Here is a 23,193-nt window from a genome sequence, read left to right as displayed (position 1 = left end):
AGGAAATATTTAAGGCAACCTCCCATGTCAGGTCACTAACAAAAGTCACATCTACATTGCAGTGCCTATAAAGTTGTAATCGATGTTAGCAACCCAGGTACTTGTATTATAACCAAGGTAGTGACGCCAGGTAACTTAGAATTAATCAATCAGTCAATCGATCAATACTATTGCCATCTACGAAATGATGGACGATGCCAGCTGATGACTTGACATAACAGTTACAAGTTGTATAACCCATAAGAAATATCTATGGGCTTTGTTATGGTCAGATACAACTGGAAGTCTTGATTTTTCAAAAAGACAGAGTTCTTAACGATAAGTTTGCAAATTTACTTAGCTAGTATAACAGCAGTGTAATTATACTGGAATGGAAAAATCACAACTCGTACTGAATGGAGACATCTAGTCCGAGATGGTTTTCAAAAGGGTACGATTCGTCACGATTTGGAACCCAATTCACGTGTTTAAGATATCAGTTTTATTCTATGGAAATCAGAAAGCTTAATTCTTACTTCATGGGTATGGGATGAATCTTAGAGCATTTTGCTTTATATGCTTTGGCATTATCCGGACTTGAGTTATTTCAGTATCCTTAAATATAATAATAATAACAATAATAATAATAATAATAATAATAATAATAATAATAATAATAATAATAATAATAATAATAATAATAAGCAATAAGAAGAAGAAGAAGAAGAAGAAGAAGAAGAAGAAGAAGAAGAAGAAGAAGAAGAAGAAGAAGAAAACGGAGGCGGAGGAGAAGGAAGAGAAGGAGGAAGATGAGGAGGAGGAGGAGGAGAACGAGGACGAGGACCAGGAAAGATAAGTCATTTTTACCAGTTTTCGATCTTAAAACTCTACGGAAATACACAGCCTCCTCTCGAAATTTAGTCTCTGTAACGCCATTATCAAGGTCTAGAGACCTTGGCCGTTACCACACCTATTGTCTCTTTTTTCGTAACCACTCCTCTCAAGTCAAATGAATTCTATGAACCAGTTGCTAAAAGCAGAGAATCGTATAAAATATCGAGCTAGTGTTTTCATGAAACAGCGAAAAGTGAAATGAAGTCAATGAAATATGAAATATGAAACTTGAACTATAATAATTTGGTCGAACGTTTTCTGTGGAGCCGTTTTCACACTAAACATTATATAATGTATATATGTATATGTATGTATATATATATATATATGTGTGTGTGTGTGTATACACGACACACACACACACACACACACACACACACATATATATATATATATATATATATATATATATATATATATATATATATATATATATATATATGGCAGTCAACACTACTTGGAATGAAAATATATTCACTTATTTTCTGTGACTGCGCCAAGATAGAATTCTGCTTGCAACCGCCAAATTGATTAATGCACGGAAGCAGTGTTGTTTGTTTTGCTCTTTCGCTAACTTTCCCCGTTCCTTTTATTGTACCTCCTTTCATATTCTCTTTCTTCCATCTTACTTTCCACCCTCTCTTAACAATTGATTCATAGCGCAGCTGCGAGGTTTGCCTTCTGTTACACCTTTCAAATCTTTTACTGTCAATTTCCGTTTCAGAGCTGAATGACCTCATAAGTCCCCGTGCTTGGTCTTTGGCCTAAATTCTATATCCAGTTCAATTCAGCTGACTTTCCCAACATTCTTTTGTGAAAATCTAATGGAATTTTCCTTCATTCTTCGCCGACTTTCTCGGAAACGCTGATGTAAATGTGGCAGCATTGTTATCACTCCTGAATAGCTTCCTCAGAATCACTTATGAAAAATTGACCCGGTAAGTATTACAGCATTCCTGCTAATGGACGGCGAGACATACAAACAGCTAGATGTAAATAAACATATTTTAGGGAAAAGAATCGCAACGTGATATTATAGAAGTATATATTTGAATTCAAAATTCATATATACAGGTATATATGTATGTGTGTGTCTATTTATACCTTCATGAACAGACACACACATACATGTAATATATATATATATATATATATATATATATATATATATATATATATATATATATATATATATATATATATATATATATATATATTTATATATATATATATATATATATATAAATACATACACACACATGTACATAAATGTGTGAGTGTGTGTGTGTGTGTGTGTGTGTGTGTAGTATTTACAATTAAAAATAACAATAACCCATCCAAAGGAAAAAAGGAAATGAGAGAAACATCTCATACCAAAAACAATCCAATGATTCGCTAAGGAAGCATCTGCTGCCGCTAATGTTACCGAAGAGAAAAAAAGTGTTCGCTGGCCAACCAGATGCTTGGGATAGTCTGCTAGATCATCAGATGGCGTATCTGAATCTGAGTCCGAAATTGCTGATCTTATCTTCGATCCACTTGTTTACTTTGGCGTCCTGATCGGGTGTCAATCGGTTCTTCCAATCCCCAACAACACCTATTCGGATCGAGAGATGATCGAATTGAAGACAGGTAATCAGATGATATGCCGATACCGAGAACAATTTAGATTAAAAGTACTGATGAAACTGTTGCAAAAATTGCCAGATGGTTTAGACTGTTGACTGAAAGGGTATTTAGCCTTAGGTCTTGTTATATTGGTGATCTACAACTCTCACTGTAAATTCCGATTTGTAAACACTCGTCTTTTTCATCGACATTATCATCATCATCATCATTATTACCATCATTATCTTGGCTAAATGTGTCATAAGACAGAGAAACAGCTTCAGCAATCATAATAATAATAATATTAGCAATATCTGTTATTATTATTATTATTATTATTATTATTATTATTATTATTATTATTATTATTATTTATCTACTAGTACATAAAAGTTTACTGATGGAATATTGCACTAAATGTTGTAATCTGCAGCTTCCTTTGACCATAGCAAGGTTGTAAAAAAATAATTGACTCTGTTTTTATAAATCAAGATATAAATAAAAACGAGTAAAGTGAAAGGAAATACACCTCTCTTGTGAATATTAACATTCCCTACCTTTCCTGTAGAAGCCTCCCTCTTTCCTCACATACTCATCCTTCCTCCTCCGTTTCTCGTACGCTTCCTTCTCTTCGCTCCCATTCCCGGCAGGATCTCTTCCTGCTGGCCTCTTCCACTCGGCCCTGGCCTTCATCTTCTCGAAGGACGTGTACTCGACGATGCCCCCCATCTGCGCCTCCGTCAGGTTGGTGCCGAGGAAGTCGTCGAGTTTCTTGATCTCCTCCAGAGGGTTTGCCTTCAAGTCCTCGTAGAAGAGGAAGTGGAGGTTCGGGTGGTTTCTCTTCTCCCAGGCCTCCTTCAGGTGTAGCCAGTAGGGGCCGTAAAATACTGGGCGGCAGATTTTATCAGTTTTAGTAAGGAGTTTATACACACACGATGTATAAAGTATGTACATTATATATATATATATATATATATATATATATATATATATATCTCAATGTCTTTACTGTAATCCAACAGTATATATATATATATATATATATATATATATATATATATATATATATATATATATATATATATATATATATATACATAAAACCAAGGTCTAGAGAATAGACCTTGTATATAACATTAACAATAAGAGAGAGAGAGAGAGAGAGAGATGTACTACATCTCTACGGATGAAAACAAATTATGTTATAACGAATCTAAAAGAAAAACTATCATTCACATGCATATCAACTCGGTCAATAAGAACGAACAAACAAACAAAAGCATACTAAGGGTATACTTTACCATCGTCATCCACGAAATACTGAATGAATTCGTCGAAAGATCCGACGAAGTCGAGAACCTCCACCATTTTGTGGTGATGGTGATAAGAGACCACGACATCCTTCGGGTTCCTCGCTACGTAGACAACCTATTGATTAGATTAATAGGATGCTGAACGTGAGAAGCAGAGAATTGATATCCAACGCGCGCATGCACATAACAACAACACATATATATATATATATATATATATATATATATAATATATTATATATATATATATATATATATATATATATATATATATATATATATATATATATATCTACATACACGTGACTTTCACATTCAAAATATTAAAATATAATAATTATCGTCTAACATCGATTTGACCATACTTCGGGGATAACTTACGTGCAAATAAATTGTAATCAATAAGTGCCTGTGCAGAGTATATATATTATCTCCTTGGGTAAAAGTTATTCTTAAATATGTACTGAAATCGATATTAAAGAACATAGACACACACACACACACACACACCAGAGCTACATACCTTAGCGACATCTAGCATCCCAGGTGGCAACAGAGAAAACGGAAGGTGCGTTTTGATGGTCCTTGGATCAGGAGACGCCTCCGCTTGCTGAAAAGTGACTCCGTTTTCAGGGTCCTTCCCGGGACATTGTTCCAAGAAGGCGTTGATGAATGGATTATTAGGAGGTGGCGATTTTGGGTCGAAGTCTGGCAGCAACATGTCAAATCTTTTCGTGTAAAGAGAGGTCATTAGTAGATGGAATTTAAACAATTATACACGTGAATAATCCAGATATGTTCAAGGTCCATTAGAATTTTCATTTATTTTAATTCCAGTTTATCTATTTCATTTATTTACTCTTCTGTGCTTTTTTTTTTATCTTACAAGAATAATATTAATTGATATTAAAAATTTTGTTAAATTTATGCAGCTGAGTGCATTCCAGCGTTAATTATGAAAGCCATTATTTGTATACTCGTCGATATTTTGTTAGATTATCAAGGGAAAAGGATTTTAAAATTCATGAATTTATGCAGCTGGATACCTTTGAATGTTAACTTTGAAATCGAGTGCTAAGAGAATAATTTCATCCATAGTCTTTTAGCACCGTCAATATTATTCCCAGAATATTTTCTAAACCCATGAAATCTACATTTACACTGTAGGCATCACTGAAGGTTCTTAACAACGTGCCTTCGGCCCCTAGATGCAACCCTTTTCGTTTCTTTCACTGTACCTCCTTTCATATTCCTTTCTTCCATCTAACTTTCCACCCTCTCCTAAAAATTGAATCATAGTGCAACTGCGAAGCTTTACTCCTGTTACACCTTGCAAACCTTTTACTGTCAATTTCCGTTTCAGCCTTGAATGTCCTCATAGGTCCCAGTGCTTGGCCTTTGGCCTAAATTTTATATTCAGTTCAATTCAACTCCTACATTTACTCCTGTCACTACTTATACTAACACTACTACACACACTGTTGACACCACTTACTCCAGAAACGGTGATCTTGCCGAAAGAGGTTTTCTAGCCCGAGGGTGGTCAAGATTTGGGTTGTTCCTCATAGTCCAAACGATCTCCTGGACCCAGGTGGTTCCGCATTTCGAGTAAGTCTCCACGACGACGTCTGTTTGCCTCAGCTGAAACAGAAGACAACAGAAACTTGTCCTCTGTTCATTACCGAACTTCAGGCAAGCTTGTAGTGAAGTTCTACACTCCCGACGGACTTCAAAAAGGTTGTTGAGACGACTTCTCTGTCACCGGACTTCCCAAGCTTATGGTGAAGTCTACTCTTTACAAAGCTTACATTGAAATGTTTCTCCCTTAACGGCCTTCACGAAGTTTGTGGTGAAGTATCCTTATGCTACGGACTTCGAAAGCTTATAGTGAAGTCTAATCTCTCAAAGGACTTTGAAAATGTTAAGAATTCTACCCGTAATGGACTTCTAAAAGCCCATTGTGAAATATTTTTTCTAAATACAGTCCGAGTTTATATAATATATTTCAATGCAAATATGATGCAACATTGAAATTTTCTGAAAGTCATATAAAGGATGTAACGCAAATGTTTAAATAAGGTTAAGTTAGTCTGTAAGGGAATCACCTAAACAAGTGAGATTCATATAATAAAAGTGCAAATGATGATAGATACGAGTAAGATGCTGAAAATGAATTCATCATAACAGCAAGAAGGTCAGCCTCATTGTGTCCCGCCTTCTGACGTAGATAATTAAACCATTTGTAATTTATATTTCAAAAGGAACATCACAACATCAGAAGAGAGAGAGAGAGAGAGAGAGAGAGAGAGAGAGAGAGAGAGAGAGAGAGATAATGGAGGTGGTAACAAATTGAAATGGAGCTCGAATAAGGACAGGGAGAATAAAGGACATAGCAAGCAAAATGGAACATAAAAGGAGAGAGAGAGAGAGAGAGAGAGAGAGAGAGAGAGAGATAATGGAGGTGATAACAAATTGAAATGGAGCTCGAATAAGGACAGGAGAATAAAGGACATAGCAAACAAAATGGAACATAAAATGGAGAGAGAGAGAGAGAGAGAGAGAGAATGAGGTGATAACAAACTGAGCTGGAAGGACAGGGAGTAAAGACATAGCAAGCAAATGGAACATAAAGGAGAGAGGAGAATAAAGGACAGAGAAGCAAAGTGGAACATAAGGAGAGAGAGAGAAGAGAGAGAGAGGGGGGAGAGAGAGAGAATGGAGGTGATAACAAACTGAAATGGCGTTCGAATAAGGACAGGGAGAATGAAGGACATAGCAAGCAAAATGGAACATAAGGAGAGAGAGAGAGAGAGAGAGAGAGAGATAATGGAGGTGATAACAAACTGAAATGGAGTTCGAATAAGGACAGGGAGAATAAAGGACACAGCAAGCAAAATGGAACACAAAGGAGGAGAGAGAGAGAGAGAGAGAGAGAGAGAGAGAACATCTCACTTCTTACCTGAAAGTTATAGATCTTATTGGCGAACCTCAGGTACTTCTTGGTGAAAAGCCACCTTCCCAGCTGAAGCCTCACCATTCCTTTGTCGACGTAATTCCCGAAATGTTTCCTCAACTTCTGAGTCTCTTCCTCCTCCAGGAAGGTCACCTCGTGTCCGCTATCGAGCCTCATGGCGAAACTGTGGCAGTGATAATAAGTGGAGTGTTTTAGAATCGCTGAAGCAGTTTTGATATTCAAAATTCAAAGTTTTTATTTTTTTTATTTTTAATCATTTCTGAGAAAACCAGCAAGATTTCGGTACGATTTCTCATTTGCAATATTTTTCCTTAATAATAATAATGATAAAAAAAAATAATAATAATAATAATAATAATAATAATAATAATAATAATAATAATAATAATAATAATAATAATAATAATAATAAATAAGACAAAAAGACTTTTTGTAAGAAAATAAAGCAGGAGACAGGAGCCGTTAGAAGTTAAGGAATTGTGTGTTACTAATATACTTCAAAAACTACAAATGAGGGTTTTTTGTATCTTGTATAATAATAATAATAATAATAATAATAATAATAATAATAATAATAATAATAATAATAATAATAATAATAATAATAATAATTTACAAGTTGTTAAAGACTTCTAGAAATATCCTGCCCGAGGACCAGATACAATAAAAATATCAGATTAAAGCAATCCCTTTCGTGGTTTTAGCCGGACCTTAGGTTAAGTTCATATTTGTTTTTCCTATCCCTGTGGGTTCCGGGTGATGCTCTGACACAGAGGCTGCTTATGGAATATATTGATCCACCACAGTCCTCCTATGCGAAGCTAGATTTAGGACAAGTATAATTAACCATACACTGAGTGTGGAATAATAATGATAATGCCAAAAAGATGAAAAATGTCGAGATGCGTAGAAGAAAGTGGTAAAAAGGTAAGCGAAGGTGGAAGAATGGATGAGAGTTTTTTGAGATGGTTTGGTTAAATGGAGAGAATGGGAAACAGTAGATTGGCAAAAAAGAATATGTATATATATATATATATATATATATATATATATATATATATATATATATATATACATATATATACATATATATGTGTGTAATGTGTGTGTGTGTGTGCGTGTGTAATGGCGTAAAAATGAGGTTCTTATAAGAGTGTTGTCGCCTTGACCTTTAGGAGCAAAGTTGTGGAATAAGATGATGAACTGTGAAAGGCTTATGTTAGCAGATGATGCAATATTGATTGGGAATTGTGAAGAGAAACAACAGATACCAGTGCAAGAATCTGAGAAAGTCTAGGAGGGGGAGAATATTGAGAGTAAACGTTACCCGGATTAAGGTCATGAAGGCAGTTGAGAACAATGAAGAAATAATTACATAAATTATGAATAAGGGTAGTACCTCATCCAAATATATATATATATATATATATATATATATATATATATATATATATATATATATATATAACAAAACAACACATGAAATACGTGTATTGAATCTGCTTCTTTGGCACCTAGTTTTATTAACTTTGGGAAAAGTTCGTAAAAATATTCAAATACAACATTACAGGTGCTGAATGACATAACATTCATACAAGTACACAAAATACACACAAACAAATATATATATATATATATATATATATATATATATATATATATATATATATATATATATATATATATGTAATTATATAAACTCCTGTCATTATAAACCTACAATAAAGTACTACTCACAGTATAAATGAAGGTAGGAAAGGCCCTCCAGCGAAACCCACAAGCCACAAATCCCGGCGCTAACTGAGATACAGATTGATGATATCCCCTTGCCGGATCACGTGGGGGTCGTTATGTAATGTTAGTTTCGTAAACATTGACCTTAGGCGTCTCTCACTCTCAGGGTCTTTCTCTCCGTATTCGGAGGGGCTGTCAGGGTTGCCTTATAAATTCTAAGCTTGACTGATACGTTTCGTGCTATATATTATCAAGAGGGAATATCAGTTTAGCTTTAATAATGAAAAAGACACAGAAAACAAGTTTATATAATGTTGAGGCTAAATATGGTGTTCTATCATCCAATTGTCGTTGTGAGGACGGGGTTAAATACAAATGTGTACACGTACATTTAAGTACATTTGACCTTAACTTTATGCCACTTCGAATGTTATTTATTGTTGACAAGGATGCTGGCTCGTTAAGCAAGCTTCATCGGTGACACACACACACACACACACACACACACACACACACACACACACACATATATATATATATATATATATATATATATATATATATATATATATATATATATATATATATATACATATATATATACACACACATTTATATATATACATATATACGAATAACACGTAAATAATCACCAGCAAATAAAATTTCTACGTCGCAACGGAACAAAAATAATTCTTAAGTTAACAACTCCAGCCATAGGGATGGCGCTACCACCCCCCACCCCTCAAAAAAACAAACTCAGACTTTTCAACCTTGCCCGAATTCATCCCGAGCGAAAGCAGGTAGGTTGAATAACTGACTGGAGCTAAAGGGTCATACAGTGTCGCTGCCCCTTAAGCAGGGGAGTCAGGTGAAACGAGAGAGTAAATTGACTCCTGACCCCGAGGTCGCGGATTGACCACTGGATTGAAAAGAGCGCCGGGTTTAGCGTCAGGGAGCCAGATATTTGCCGAGGCAGGTTCATAGAATTCGTTCTCAGCGTCTGAGCGAGTGAGTGTATTCTTGATTGGAGTAAGAAATTGCAGATATAAATAGAAAATCAGCGAATTTATTTGAAAGAGATATTTGCCGGCATATGAGGTTATAGAATTCGTTCTCAGCGTCTGTGCGAGTTAGTGTATTCTTGAATGGGGCAAGGAAGTGCAGATATAAATAGAAAATAAATGCATGTATTTAAAAAAGGCATTTGCCGAGGCAGGGTTTATAGAATTCGTTCTCAGCATCTGTGTGAGTGTATTCTTGAATGAAGTAAAAAAAAAAAGATGAAAATAGACAGCTAGCTGACATACTTAAAATGAACTGATATAAGAATAGATAAATCAGGGAATTAAGTTTGCTAAATAAATCAACAGTTTTACAGGCATCCACAATAAATAGAAGATAATTAATACGTGTGACAGGTAAAAACCATGACGTGACTAAACATAAACAGATAAATAAAAACGTTCTTTTTCCCATCGATCTCAATGGCGGTGAAGCTGATATTTTTAACTGTGCAAGTCATGGCAACAATACATGTGCTTAAGTCATGCCATCCCTGTCATACTGATGTATACACGAATAAAGTATTACCGAGGCGAAACCAACTTTTCATTCACGAAACTTGGTTATATAAAATATTCAGATTATTCCATCAATCTATGGTGATTTTATTTGTTATCTTTCCAATATTTTAGCTGGTCCGCTAGTATGGTCGCTAGTGTTGTGACATGCCACTCAGATGTCGCGAGTTCGCGCCTCCCCAAGGGAGATGAAAAAATCATCCGCTCTGTATAATGACCAGTTACTGCAGCAGTGTGGGGTCTGCGGTGGGAGGATGGCATCAACATAATTTGGAAGCTTGAATTTCAAGTCAATGGCCCTTCTGTTCTTACCCCATGTGAATAGGTTTTATCTACTGAAATAATAATAATAATAATAATAATAATAATAATAATAATAATAATAATAATAATAATAATAATATTACTGGTGGAATACGTGTCTCATTTATGTATTTATAAACACGCTATGAATATATGACCGTTGATCAAAACAACTTTGTCATGTGTTGAATGAGCCATTGTCACAGGTAGATAGCTCATTTGATAAAGCAAAAATGTATCTCTTATTGCGTAACTTTAATGTTCAACACTCATAGTAAAGAATAAAGAATAAATCCCCTTGTCAAAATTTATTTTCATTAATAACTCGCATTTTTTTAATCTGATGAACTACATACAGATGTCACATCTCACTAAACTTTAAAGATGTGCAAATGTCACTTTTCAGTCAATTATAAAAGAAAAAGATATCAGCGTAAAGATGACGAAACACTTCATGTGTGATAAAAGCTATAAATTACGATTGGTCAATTACCTATGATCACTAGTAATTACAGTGAGAAATTACTGGCGCCCGTTCATTGCGAGCCTTGTATGGAACCATAAACAAGTGATGAATACCTTAAACGACCGGTAATTACCCCTAGTGCTTACCAATAAATTACTGAGTGCAGACCTATCTCCAAATGCTATGTAATTTATAGAAGTATTGTCCCTTTATTTTATCTAATAATTTTTCTTTTGATTTTATTGTCTCCAAAGAGCCACCAGTCAAAAAAGATTGAGATTTCTTTTTCGTTTCTAATTTATCTGGCAGTTTTCTACAATTCCTGAAGATATTCATAATTTATGTGAAGATTTTCATCACAATCTTAACGATCTCCAAAATTCGCCACTCAGCCAAGACCAAATTCGAAGCCGCTTTCCCTGTGACGTCATAAAACCAGCAATATCTTCTTCTTCTTCTTCTTCTTCTTCTTCTTCTTCTTCTTCTTCTTCTTCTTCTTCTCTGTGTTCCAAGAGAGACAGAAGGTCAAGCACAGCAAATGAACCTCCACACATGTAGTCGAGTCAGTACCTTCTTCCAAGTCATTTTCTTCAGGCTCCATATTTGAAGCTGAGGCCGATTGGGTCCAGGTTCCTCTGGATCCACTGGTCAACTTTGACCTCCGTGTCAGGGGGTTAACCCACCTCTCCAGTCAACGGATCCACCTGAGAAAGTTATCGGATTGGGATGCAAGGGGATCGAGGATTTTGGGGGCTGGTGGGGGACGAAGTAGCGCTTCTGCTGAACGTACCGAGAAGTTTCTTTGTTTTTAGGGTTAGTTTTGTAACGGAAAGTTAACGTTTTTTTTATCTTAATTGAGAAGAATGTTAAATTAGTTTTATTCAGAAATAGCAATTGTTTCATTTTTACATGGGGTACTATAGTGTTACCTTTTTTGGTAATGAAAGGGTGTTAAACCTGTTTTAGACAGAAGAGGCGGTTTTTTTCTTTCCATCGAAAATACAACCCTATTAATCCTTGTTGTAATGGAAGACGTGTTAAATCATACGTCTTTCTTTAAAAATCAAAAGTTTCTTCTTATATATGTTTCGTCGTTCAGGATTTAACGAACCAGTGTCATTAAGACAAGGAAATATCTTTCTGTCCCACAAAATACAGTTTCATTATTTTGGTATTTTAACTCAGTTATCCAACATGATTCGAAGCCAACTGGATTCTAATGATACTGATCTGCGATCACAGTGTAAGTTACAATGTATTAAGTTGCTAAGGTGTTCGAACTCCCGTAGGAGGGTAGTGCCGTCAGTGCACCTCACGTGGTGCACTGTGGGCGACGCAAGGTTCATTGCGAGCGTTCACGCCCGGCTAGCTGCAAAGCCCTTTCGTTCCTTTTACTGTATCTCCATTTCATATTTTTCTTTCAGCAACTTACTTTCCTCAACCTCTAACAATTGTTTCATGCGTGCAACTGCTTTGAGGTTGTCCTCCTGCCTTTTAAAAATCCATTTGATCCTCAATTTCGTTTCAGCGCTTTGAAGTGACCTCTTAGGTCCCAGTGGCAACCTGGACTGGGTTATATCGCATTCCATTGCCGTCTTTGAACTTCGTCCTCTTTCAATGAATGCATAAAACACTTGATGCGTTAATTCCTTGCACTAGGATTCACAGGAAACATTATGTTTCCTGCGTCCAGCATTAACCTCAAACAAAAAGAGTAAAAAGGACATAGGTAAGAAGTGAAAAGTACATTTCAGTGAGGTGAGTATTCAAGGGTTTAATTTCTTTTCAGTTTAAATCAGAAATATATCTATACCCATTTTTTTTTTCTTAGGATGTGAGTGATAAAATTACACATGCTTCCTAGACAAGTATTTTCCAGTGTCAGATATCGTAAGGTACAGAAACTGGCCAATAAGTGATACAAGTTCTCAGCAACAACGCAGCGTTTCATTACTGCAAAGTAAATGCACTGGTAGTCCTAGCTATTATGAAAAATGAAAAAAATAGGGTAATTAGACTAGCAGATACGTCAGTTTTTGCTTTTCAAAGGACGAAGCATAAAACTTCATTGTTTTTATTTATCAAAATATTTACACAAACTATCAGTTCCTTAGTAAGGATGTATGCAAGAGATATAAGATAATGATCTACAGTTTTCCAAATGATTGTTTAATTTCTTCATACTTGAATCTGATGCCGAGTCCATCCAAATTTTCATGGATCCATTGGTCAACCTTGGCATTCAGGTCAGGGGTCAGTTTATTTTTCCAGTCTCCGTATTCACCTGCAAAAGTCAAGAGTTATTTAAGTATATTGTTATTGAAGTAAAGGCGGCATCCACACAGATAATTTTCTAATTGCAAAAAAATGGCATTGTGACAGGCAACCTACTGCCCTTTACTAGCCCAGGCCCAAGGAAAGCAAGAAAATGAAATGAGAGTAATGAGGATTGGGAGATTAAAAAAGCCTAGACAAGCTGAAACTAGTAATATTATAATTTTATAATTATATTCAGTATCTAAATCTTGGAAGGATGCTGTCAATAACCCTTTATACGGTTACGTAGCCTTGAATTCTGGTCTTCCTTGTACCCAGTGACTGAAACCTGTTGCATTTAAAATCGAAGATAAAAGATCAGGCTTTGCTGTCTTATGTTTCTCAGTCTGCCTCCCTGCAGAAGCTTTGTCTGTTTCTTCTCTTCGTCAGTTATATAACACCTTAACTTTGTCTACAATGACCTTTCATCTACAATGACCTTATTTCCTTCAACAAATGGTCGGGATTATCATTAGCTAGGACTGGAGAATTGCACCTCAAAACGTTTGGTTTATTGCATACCTCATAAAATTATGATGATAATCATACTAGAAAACACTGTAGTCTAGTTAGTACCTCCAAAATGCTGAACCAACTTCCTCTTGTTAGTTCTAGAATTGGAAGCAAGTCACCAATATAATGTGATGGATTTGACCTTGACTCAAGGTCAGCTCTCCCTGAAAATTTAATTGAAATTCGTCTTCAAGTTTTTTATTGTAATGTTGCTCACAAGGAGGCAGCTACACAGTGTAAACATTAAGCTAAAATTTGTTGTAAATTTAATAATCACGAAAATTTCTAATCCGGACAAGGGCTCATTCAGATAATTTAAACACTCGAATTATAAATTAATCATCACGGAAGTGATGCCCAGACTCTTTAAATTTGTAAAATATGCCAAAAATAAACTGAAACTTATTCAATGTATCATGGTATATTGTCTCAAGTTACCTTTCTTTTCCGCCCCAGACAAAACATGAATATGGTGAAATACCCTCGTTGGCTTATTAAAAGAATATTATTAGAATGTAGTATTCCATGAACACACACACACACACACACACACACACACACATATATATATATATATATATATATATATATATATATAATTATTATATATATGTGTATATATATATATATATATATATATATATATATATATATATATATATATATTTAAGGTTAAATACCCTCATGGTGCATTAAAGAAAATCATAATAAATGCTCTATTCCATAAACACGCTCATATATATATATATATATATATATATATATATATATATATATATATATATATATATATATTTATTTATTATATATACATATACAATATATGTATTCCTATATATATATATATATATATATATATATATATATATATATATATATATATATATATATATATATATATAAGTTATTCAAAGATTTGTAAAGGAAACGTGATCACTAAATGCTCCTAATCTGAAACAACCAGGAACGACCACCGCCAGCAGTGTTCCAAACCCTGAATCACCTTTCCTGAAGAAGCCGCCATCCCTTCGGATGATTTTCTCGTCGAAGATCCTCTTCTGAACGCCTCCTCTCGTGACGGCAGGCGACGTTATCCCTAGCCTGCATCTCCTCGAAGGACGCGTGTTTGACTATCCTCTCCAACTGCGCCTCCTTCAGGTTCGTATTGAGGAATGCGTCAAGCGCTCTGATTTCACCCCGGGGATTTTCCTTCAGGTCTTCGTAGAAGACGAAGTGGAGGTTTGGGTGGCTTGTCCTCTCCCAGGCCTCCTATTCAGGTGGAGCCAGTAAAGGCCGTATAATACTGAAAAAGAAAGTATATACATATGTATGTGTATATATATATTATATACATATATATAGCATATATATATATATATATATATATATATATATATATATATATATATATATATATATAATATTATATATATATATATATATATATATATATATATATATATATATATATATATATATAACAATAATATACACACACACACACACATATATATATATATATATATATATATATATATATATATAATTTAAATGACAAACAAATGTCTTAATTAGCAGTTACATAAAAATACCATCTTCATTATCATCGCCTCTGGCAACATTGTGTGGAAGGGACATAATCTATCTATCTATCTATCTATCTATCTTATGTATATATATATATATATATATATATATATATATATATACATATATATAACATATGTATATATAATATATATATATATATATATATATATATATGTATGTATATATATATATATATATATATATATATATATATATATATATATATATATATATATAAAGATATACACACAATAAACTCAATTTCGATAAAATTATAGAAAAATTAACTAGAAAGGTTAATGATTCCATTACTGTCAAAAAAAAAAAGTTAAAAAAAATGTAAATTCATGACAAGCTAACATAACCGGTCAATAAAAGCCAGTACGCTACTCACATGCTAATTTCCTCTTAGTTATTCTAATAAATAATTACTAGAGTAATCAACAAAAGCCATTACAATCGTCGTCGACGAAGTACTGGACGAAGTCCTCGAAGCTTCCAACATAGGCGTGGCCCCTGTTGATCCTGCTGTGATGGTGGTAGGATACTATGACGTCCTTCGGGTTTCTTGCCACGTACACGACCTAAGGATATTTCAACGAGGTGGAAAAATGATCTCGAGGATATATTATCTTTTGTCATTCACTTTGGCTGTTTCCTTGTTTTTTGACAGTAGTACATTTTTCTTAAGTTGTTTTTCATTTATTCTAAGCTATAAAATAGTTATCAGTAAGCAGAAGTCAGGATATACACAATAGTTCTCAGTAAACAGAAGTCAGGATATACACAATAGCTATCAGTAAACAGAAGACAGGATATACGCAATAGTTATCAGTTAACAGCTATCAGTAAACAGAAGTCAGGATACACACAACAGTTCTCAGTAAACAGAAGTCAGGATATACACAGTAGTTATCAGTAAACAGAAGTCAGGATATCCACAATAGTTATCAGTCAACAGAAGGCTGGATACGCACAATAGCTGTCAGTAAACAGAAGTCAGGATATACACAATAGTTATCAATAAATAGAAGCCAGGATATCCACAATAGTTATCAGCCAACAGAAGTCAGGATATACAAAACAGTCATCAGTCAAAAGAAGCCAGGATATACACAATAGTTATCAGTCAACAGAAGTCAGGATGTACACAATAGTTATCAGTAAACAGAAGTCTAGATATACACAGAAGACAGGAGACACACAATGGTTATCAGTAAACAGAAGTCAGGATATACGCAATAGTTATCAGTAAACAGAAGACAGGATATACACAATAGTTATCAGTAAACAGAAGGCAGTATAACACCACTTCCAGCTCTGCCATAACACAACCCTTGCGTTGTTTCATTCAAGACTATATTCGTACCAAACTGTCAGCAATAATGAACTTGCAGTTCAAGTTGTAAACACTTCTTGACTGGTAAGAATTCAGTGACAATAAATGGCACAGCTCGTAGTTTCTGGAACTTAAAATTCCTGAGCGTGTTGGGCTGGATCCGAAAAAGGAATCAAAACAGTAAATTCTCATTATGTGAACCCTTCATTAACCAAATCAAATGATTGTGAAATTCTATACTGATCTTGACTTTACATCTTGTACAGTGGGTACCACCTTATATGATGATAAAAGGTAGGAGTTCTTAACGAATAGCTGTTAAATAAAGAAATAGTCCCATTTTTTAAAGATGACATTTAATATCCCCAGCTGATATCACTGTGGCGAATTATGACTGGCTGATCATGCTGTTAGGCACCACATATAACGTTAAGTATATCTTAGTTTAACCAGACCACTGAGCTGATTAACAGCTCTCCTAGGGCTGGCCCGAAGGATTAGATCTATTTTACGTGGCTAAAGAACCAACTGGTTACCTAGCAACGGGACCTACAACATTGTGGAATCCGAACCATTATGACCGAGAAGTGAATATCACAGAAACAAATTCCTAATTTTCACTGGCCGGTCGGAGAGTCAGGCAACTGGGCTAACAGCGTGCTAGCCAAAGGAAACTCTGCCCACCCCTCAATGAAGAAAGTTAAAAAGTATATCTTAGTTTAACCAGACCGCTGAGCTGATTAACAGCTCTCCTAGGAGCTTCCGAAAGGATAGATTTATTTTACGTGGCTAAAAGAACCAACTGGTTACCTAACAGCAGGACCTACAGCTTATTGTGGAATCCGAACCACATTATGACGAGAAATGAATATCACCAGAAACAAATTCCCCTAATTTTTCACTGGCCGGTCGGAGAGTCGAACGCTGGGCCAACAGCGTGCTATCCGAGAGCTCTACCCACCCAGCCAATGAACTAGGCGCCACATATAGGTTACCATTATATCGGCTGCGTTTATTTACCGCCAACTAAAAAAAATGCGGGGAAATAAATTAGAAAAAGATGAAAACAAACTAAATTCAAGAACTAAGTTTCCAAACGTAAAACCAACATATCCCAACCTTGAAATAAAGAAGAAACAACCTACCTTACTGACATCCAGCAGCGAGGGAGACAAGAAGGGGAAGGGCAAATGTGTCTTGATGATCCTTGGCGCTGGCAAGCATTCCGCCAGTTGCAAGTGTATCCCTTCTTCGGGTTTCCTGCCGTGACACCACCTCTCAAAGGCGTCGTATAACGGACTGCTCGTCGAATGAATGTCTCCCGTTCCCAAACGGAGTGCGAAGGCGTCCATTCTGCGGATTTCGGGAGAGCCAAAATGAGATCACTGAACAGAATTCAGAATTGAGATGTTTCCGGTCATCAGCTTTTCTGACTCTCAGCCTGACGTAAGGGACCTTACGGGGTTATTTTCCATGATAAAGAAATAATGAATAAATTTCAGATCTGTCTTACTGATGAAGCTTTGCTACTTTATCTTTGTGATTTTTGGTTTTCTGTAATAGAAAACTATTGTGCCGACTTTGTCTGTCCGTCCGCACTTTTCTGTCCGCCCTCAGATCTTAAAAACTTCTGAGGCTAGAGGGATGCAAATTAGTATGTTGATCATCCACCGTCCAGTCACCAAACATACCAAATTGCAGCCCTCTAGCCTCAGTAGTTTCTACTTTATTTAATGTTAAAGTTAGCTATAATCGTGCTTCTGGCAACGATGTAGGATAGGGCACCAACTGGCCGTGGTTAAAGTTTCATGGATCGCTAATCATACAGCATTATACCGAGACCACCGAAAGATAGATCTACTTTCGGTGGCCTTGATTATGCGCTGTAGTGGCTGTACAGAAAACTCGATTGCGCCAAAGAAACTTCGGCGCGTTTATTACTTGTTTCCTTCTGGAGTCTGTCATTTTAAAGCTATCTCACTCCTCACTTGTTTCTAGGACGAGAAATAACAGAGAGATGGACCGACTATATTCAAGCCATCGAATTTTCCATTTTTCTCTCGTAGTTATTTAGTATTATAACATTTTCCTGACAATTTTGCTAAACCTGCCTACCTACATTCAGCCAGTTTATGGACGATAAATATTCAGCAGACACTGGAAAGGGTCGTAACAGTCATACCAACTCACCTTTGGTTTATCTAAATAAATATTTTCTTATTTGTATATTTGTTTGTCTTTATTTTTCTCGATAATCCTTTTTTGTCCAGCGTTTTGCTACAGCTTTCCTTGATGTGATTTTCACATATAACTACATTATCCTAAAGTTAATGACCCTTTTCTTTAGTTGTTGTAAATGTTTGGTTATTTAGAATAATAATAATAATAATAATAATAATAATAATAATAATAATAATATGAAGGGAGTAGACCCTCTTTTAAACAGGTCTTATTGAAAAGGATGGCTGTATTATGCGAATTTATCTTTATATAGTGTCTTTTCTATCACTCCTTATGATTCGCTTTTCAGGCTCAGCGATGTTAGTCAGTAACTGGCCGATATTCATGTTGTTGGAAAAGGACAGTGTGCGGAATGTTGGAAGTCTTTTTATTAAAATATCCAATCAGAAATCGTTCGTCTGATTGGATATCTTAATAAAAGACTTATTCTGTCCTTTCTTTATATCAGCCAGTTGACTTTCTTTATCACTAACTAACAAATCTAGAGAATGGCTTCTATCGCATAAATTCACAACCATCTTTAATAATAATAATAATAATAATAATAATAATAATAATATAATAATAATAATAATAATAATAATCTAAATTCAAATACTATCGTGCAGAGGGCCGATAACTCGGCATTTCAGCAGGAAAGTATTTTAATTTAGATTCAGTTTTATCATTGTCTGTGTTGATTGTATCTATTTAATAATAATAATAATAATAATAATAATGAATCTAAATTAAAATACTATCCTGTTGAAGGCAGAGTTATCTGCTTTCAGCGGGAAAGTATTTTGATTTAGATTCAACTTCATCATCGTCTGTGAGATAATAATGATAATAATAACAGTTATACTCGTATCTTACTCTAAATAGGGTGACCTCACAATGACGGGCAACCCAGAGTCAGGATTATCCAAGTCGGGGTTATTCGTCATGGTCCAGACGAGTTCCTGCATCCAAGTTGTACCGCACTTGGGCCAAGTCATCACCACGACGTCGCTCTCTTTATGCTGTGAGAGAGAGGTTACTAACACTACTCGGTGGAAAACAGTATACCTTGCAGATATGTTACGTGCATTGGAAATAGTAACTGAACACATTTACTGTAAGAATCATTGCATGGATTCAAATACAGTGAAAAAAAAAAGTGTTAATATTCACAAAATAATTGTATAAAAGAATCAAATCCGTCACGCGCTTTGGAGATAGTACTTGGTTAACTGAGCACGATCATTGTATAAATCACTGCAGAAATTCAAATACACTAATGTCTTAATATCATAAGATTATAGTATGAAAGAATAATATCCGCTAACCTGAAAATTATAAATCTTGCTGGCGACATTTGTGAAACCAGGAGGCAAGAGCCATCTGCCGGGCGTTAGGCGAATTAAGCCATGGGCATAACCTTTAAAGTCTTTACGCAATTTATCTGTTTCAGTTTCATCTGTAGGGATCACATCGTGGCCACTGATCAGTTTCATTTTGACATTGACCTGGAAGAAGAAGAAGAAAAAAAAGACACTTAGGGGAACACAAAGGAAATGGCTAAATAAAATTATTATTGCACGGTGAGGTCCTATGCGTCTCTTGCCTCTGAATTTGGTGCTGACTAATTACTACTTTGCCCAAGAATAATGAATAAGAATAACAAGGATAATGATAATAAATGCTCTTTATATGGCAGACAAACACAGGGCATTAAATAAAAGGAATTATCCTGTTCTGAATCCCAAAGGGCAAAATAGTTGCAAGTAGAGCTTGCGATATAAGAACCGTTTACAATTATTCCTTATTGCATCAGGAACCAAGATGTACGATCTCTTTTAAAGAAGAAATCACGCCTAGCTTTGCCGACTGTTTCAGAGCATGTCAGTTCATCAAAACGTTTTTTCATTAGACCTGGTGATTGTGACTGATTGAAGAGTCACTGTAAATTATAGGGTTGCAATCGTTGTCCAGGGGAAATATAGATCTCTGTGTAGGGAGGCGCTTCAGAGCACACGGTGTTATGAAAGCCTGTGCTGCAGTTGTGAGCTTCAAGAGTCTTTTATGAAAGACCCTCTGTGCTTCAGACTCAGTATCATGTGCAAATTTGGGCTTTCAGTCTGTGTCCTGATTTCCTGAGAATAGAATATAGAATAGAATATAGAATTTAAGCCAAATGTAATACTGGATACTTGAGGATAGAGTCTCACGAGATTAGAGTTATCTTTTACTTGACCTTTGTTCTTAAAGGTTATTAATTACAATGCTATTTTTCATTCTTTTTCTTTTAAAACTAAGTAATACTTTTCCCTACAGTTAATAAGACAGATATCTTTTCACATGAAAGAAATGATTAAATACACCTATCTTTCATGAATCATATTGTACTAAAGTAATTAATGAGGTCTACCCTATTCTCTTCAATTACCCCTGTCGCTTACTTGCATCCTATCCAAGTAAGGAGGTCTAGCTGATCCTATTTTATCCAGAAAACACGAACGTCTGTTCTTATCCTACTCTAGAAACCCAGAAGATGACATAATACTAACCAAATAAAGCTAGAGACCCTCCTTTCATCCAAGTAATTCGAACCACTGTTATCAGAATATCTGATAACTTAGTGCGTTTGCGACAAGAGACCAGCATCCATTGCTTGAGGTGCCGTTATAAAGATGTCATTTTCTCCCCAAAAACTAGGACCAGTAGTTAGAACCAGAACTCGTCTGATTTTAATCTAGACGTAGACGTTTTCAGCCATATGGCTGATTATCTAGTTCTTGTGTTTAAGGACTGAAAGTTTGAAGTTAAGAATGATAAAGGGGCAGAAATGATTCGCCTTACACGTTCAAAATTTCATCCACCATTAGTGAAATGCCCACAACTGAAAAGCCAGTTTAGTTCATTCCAACGTGAAGTACGTTACTTTAATATCATTGCTAAACTTTTACAAGTAGTATTACCATGTATAGTATTAGCTTTCAATCATCGCTTGTAAACTAAAGTATAAATGAAGTAACAGACAAGTAGAATTAGGCACCGAGTTATCAACACTCAGGGAAGCGGATAGTATAGCAACTACTGATCATCACAAAACAATGAATTGTCAGTTAACGATTTTATATATTCGTGACCATTTTCGGTTTCCTCTCCAGCTTTGTAAGAATTTCCTGCTTTTTCCTACTTTTGTGCTTAGGCTGTCATAACAGTAAACAACACAGGACGTCCAATGTGTGCTTTTCAGCCTGTGATAAGCTGACCAAGAACTTTCTACTAAAACCTTTCTAAAATAAAATGATCTCTGAACTTCATTTTTCTTCTAAATCACTTCTCACCGCTTCACTGCATTACACTGGCGTTCATAAATAAGCAGAATTAAATCAATAACTCCAGAGCATCAGAAATACAAATAAATGAATAATCAACACAACCTTCGTTGACAAACACTTAGTGATACAGTGTAACTGCCTACAACCGCTTAGAATTCGGAATTTCTTATTCATCTGGCAGTCGCTACTTGCTGCAGGCATTGAAGATTGAGAGTTATCGTTCCTCTGGACGGTCAGTTGCCGGTGTTAGTTTACAACTAGGCTGAATAATTACGACTACTGCAGAATAAAAAAAAGACTATTTATACCCTCTTTGTATTGAACATGTATGTGGGCATTGCATCATATGAAATTAGACAGCCAAGAATTTTTAACTGACTCTCCAAAAACAATAATGAAAAAATCACCCTGAACTTTTAGGTGTTGCCATATCAGCAAGCAACTATGTGTTACTATTGTCACAATCACAGTAATGTTGTCACGGCCAGGAAGGATTCATTTCCCAAAACTAAAATTCTTCTTATATCAAATAGTAACTACTGGCGTGAATAGTATCGAGCAGTAATAACAGAAGTAATTACAAAAGTATATACAGTGATTGAAATCATTATGCATCACCTCTCGAGCTGACACTGGAGATTATAAACTCTTACTGGAGATTACTTTTCACTCACAAGTAACAGATATCATGATAACGGTGAGAATATGGAATAACATTGGCGGCCCTCCAACAGAGAATATGTTCAATTTTGTTCTATCCATTGCATTTTTTTCTTTGGTCATCAACAGTAACTGATATACGTTTCAGTCATTAGGATTTAGAATAATCATGAATACCATACCATTATGTGAGATGACTTTTTTTTGTCATTTTCTGGAAAAAGCTGTATTTTATATTGTTCCCGGTACTGAAGGATTTATGAACTTCTGAATTCTTAGCCTCCAGAATTTCATGAATTATATTCCAATTAATCCACACTGGAACCAGTGAAACAATTAACTACAGCAGGTAAAAGATACTCTTAACTAGGTCTT

General features: G+C 35.2%; 2 protein-coding genes across 2 annotated transcripts in view; one reads left to right on the top strand and one right to left on the bottom strand.

Annotated features, from left to right (window-relative positions):
* The window catches only part of LOC136849772 (sulfotransferase 1A1-like), an 18,324-nt gene extending 7,903 nt beyond the window's left edge, over positions 1-10,421 (top strand). Inside the window, exon 8 of the mRNA XM_067123177.1 lies at positions 10,200-10,421. The gene's annotated coding sequence lies outside the window, so the exon portion shown is untranslated. The remainder of the gene's footprint in view (positions 1-10,199) is intronic.
* Positions 2,145-23,193, bottom strand: LOC136849405 (uncharacterized). The gene is made up of 13 exons (XM_067122756.1): positions 22,261-23,193; positions 20,161-20,340; positions 19,709-19,854; positions 17,758-17,965; positions 15,716-15,857; positions 13,039-13,138; positions 11,254-11,355; positions 6,754-6,931; positions 5,290-5,435; positions 4,318-4,522; positions 3,783-3,909; positions 3,039-3,368; positions 2,145-2,470 (listed from the first exon to the last, which is right to left on the bottom strand). The coding sequence occupies exons 1-13, from the start codon at positions 22,357-22,359 to the stop codon at positions 2,358-2,360; spliced, it is 2,076 nt and encodes a 691-aa protein (XP_066978857.1). The 5' UTR covers positions 22,360-23,193; the 3' UTR covers positions 2,145-2,357.

Source organism: Macrobrachium rosenbergii, chromosome 21 (genome assembly GCF_040412425.1).
Source record: "Macrobrachium rosenbergii isolate ZJJX-2024 chromosome 21, ASM4041242v1, whole genome shotgun sequence".
NCBI classification, from domain to species: domain Eukaryota; kingdom Metazoa; phylum Arthropoda; class Malacostraca; order Decapoda; family Palaemonidae; genus Macrobrachium; species Macrobrachium rosenbergii.
This window is presented reverse-complemented; position numbering and strand designations above follow the sequence as displayed.

Coding starts and splice junctions, on each gene's coding strand:
- LOC136849405 (XM_067122756.1), bottom strand. CDS start 22,359: ATGCCTGCAGCAAGTAGCGACTGCCAGATGAATAAGAAATTCCGAATT. Junction 5,436..6,753: donor ATAAGATCTATAACTTTCAG/GTAAGAAGTGAG, acceptor CTTCTGTTTCAG/CTGAGGCAAACAGACGTCGT. Junction 4,523..5,289: donor GCAAGATCACCGTTTCTGGA/GTAAGTGGTGTC, acceptor TTACACGAAAAG/ATTTGACATGTTGCTGCCAG.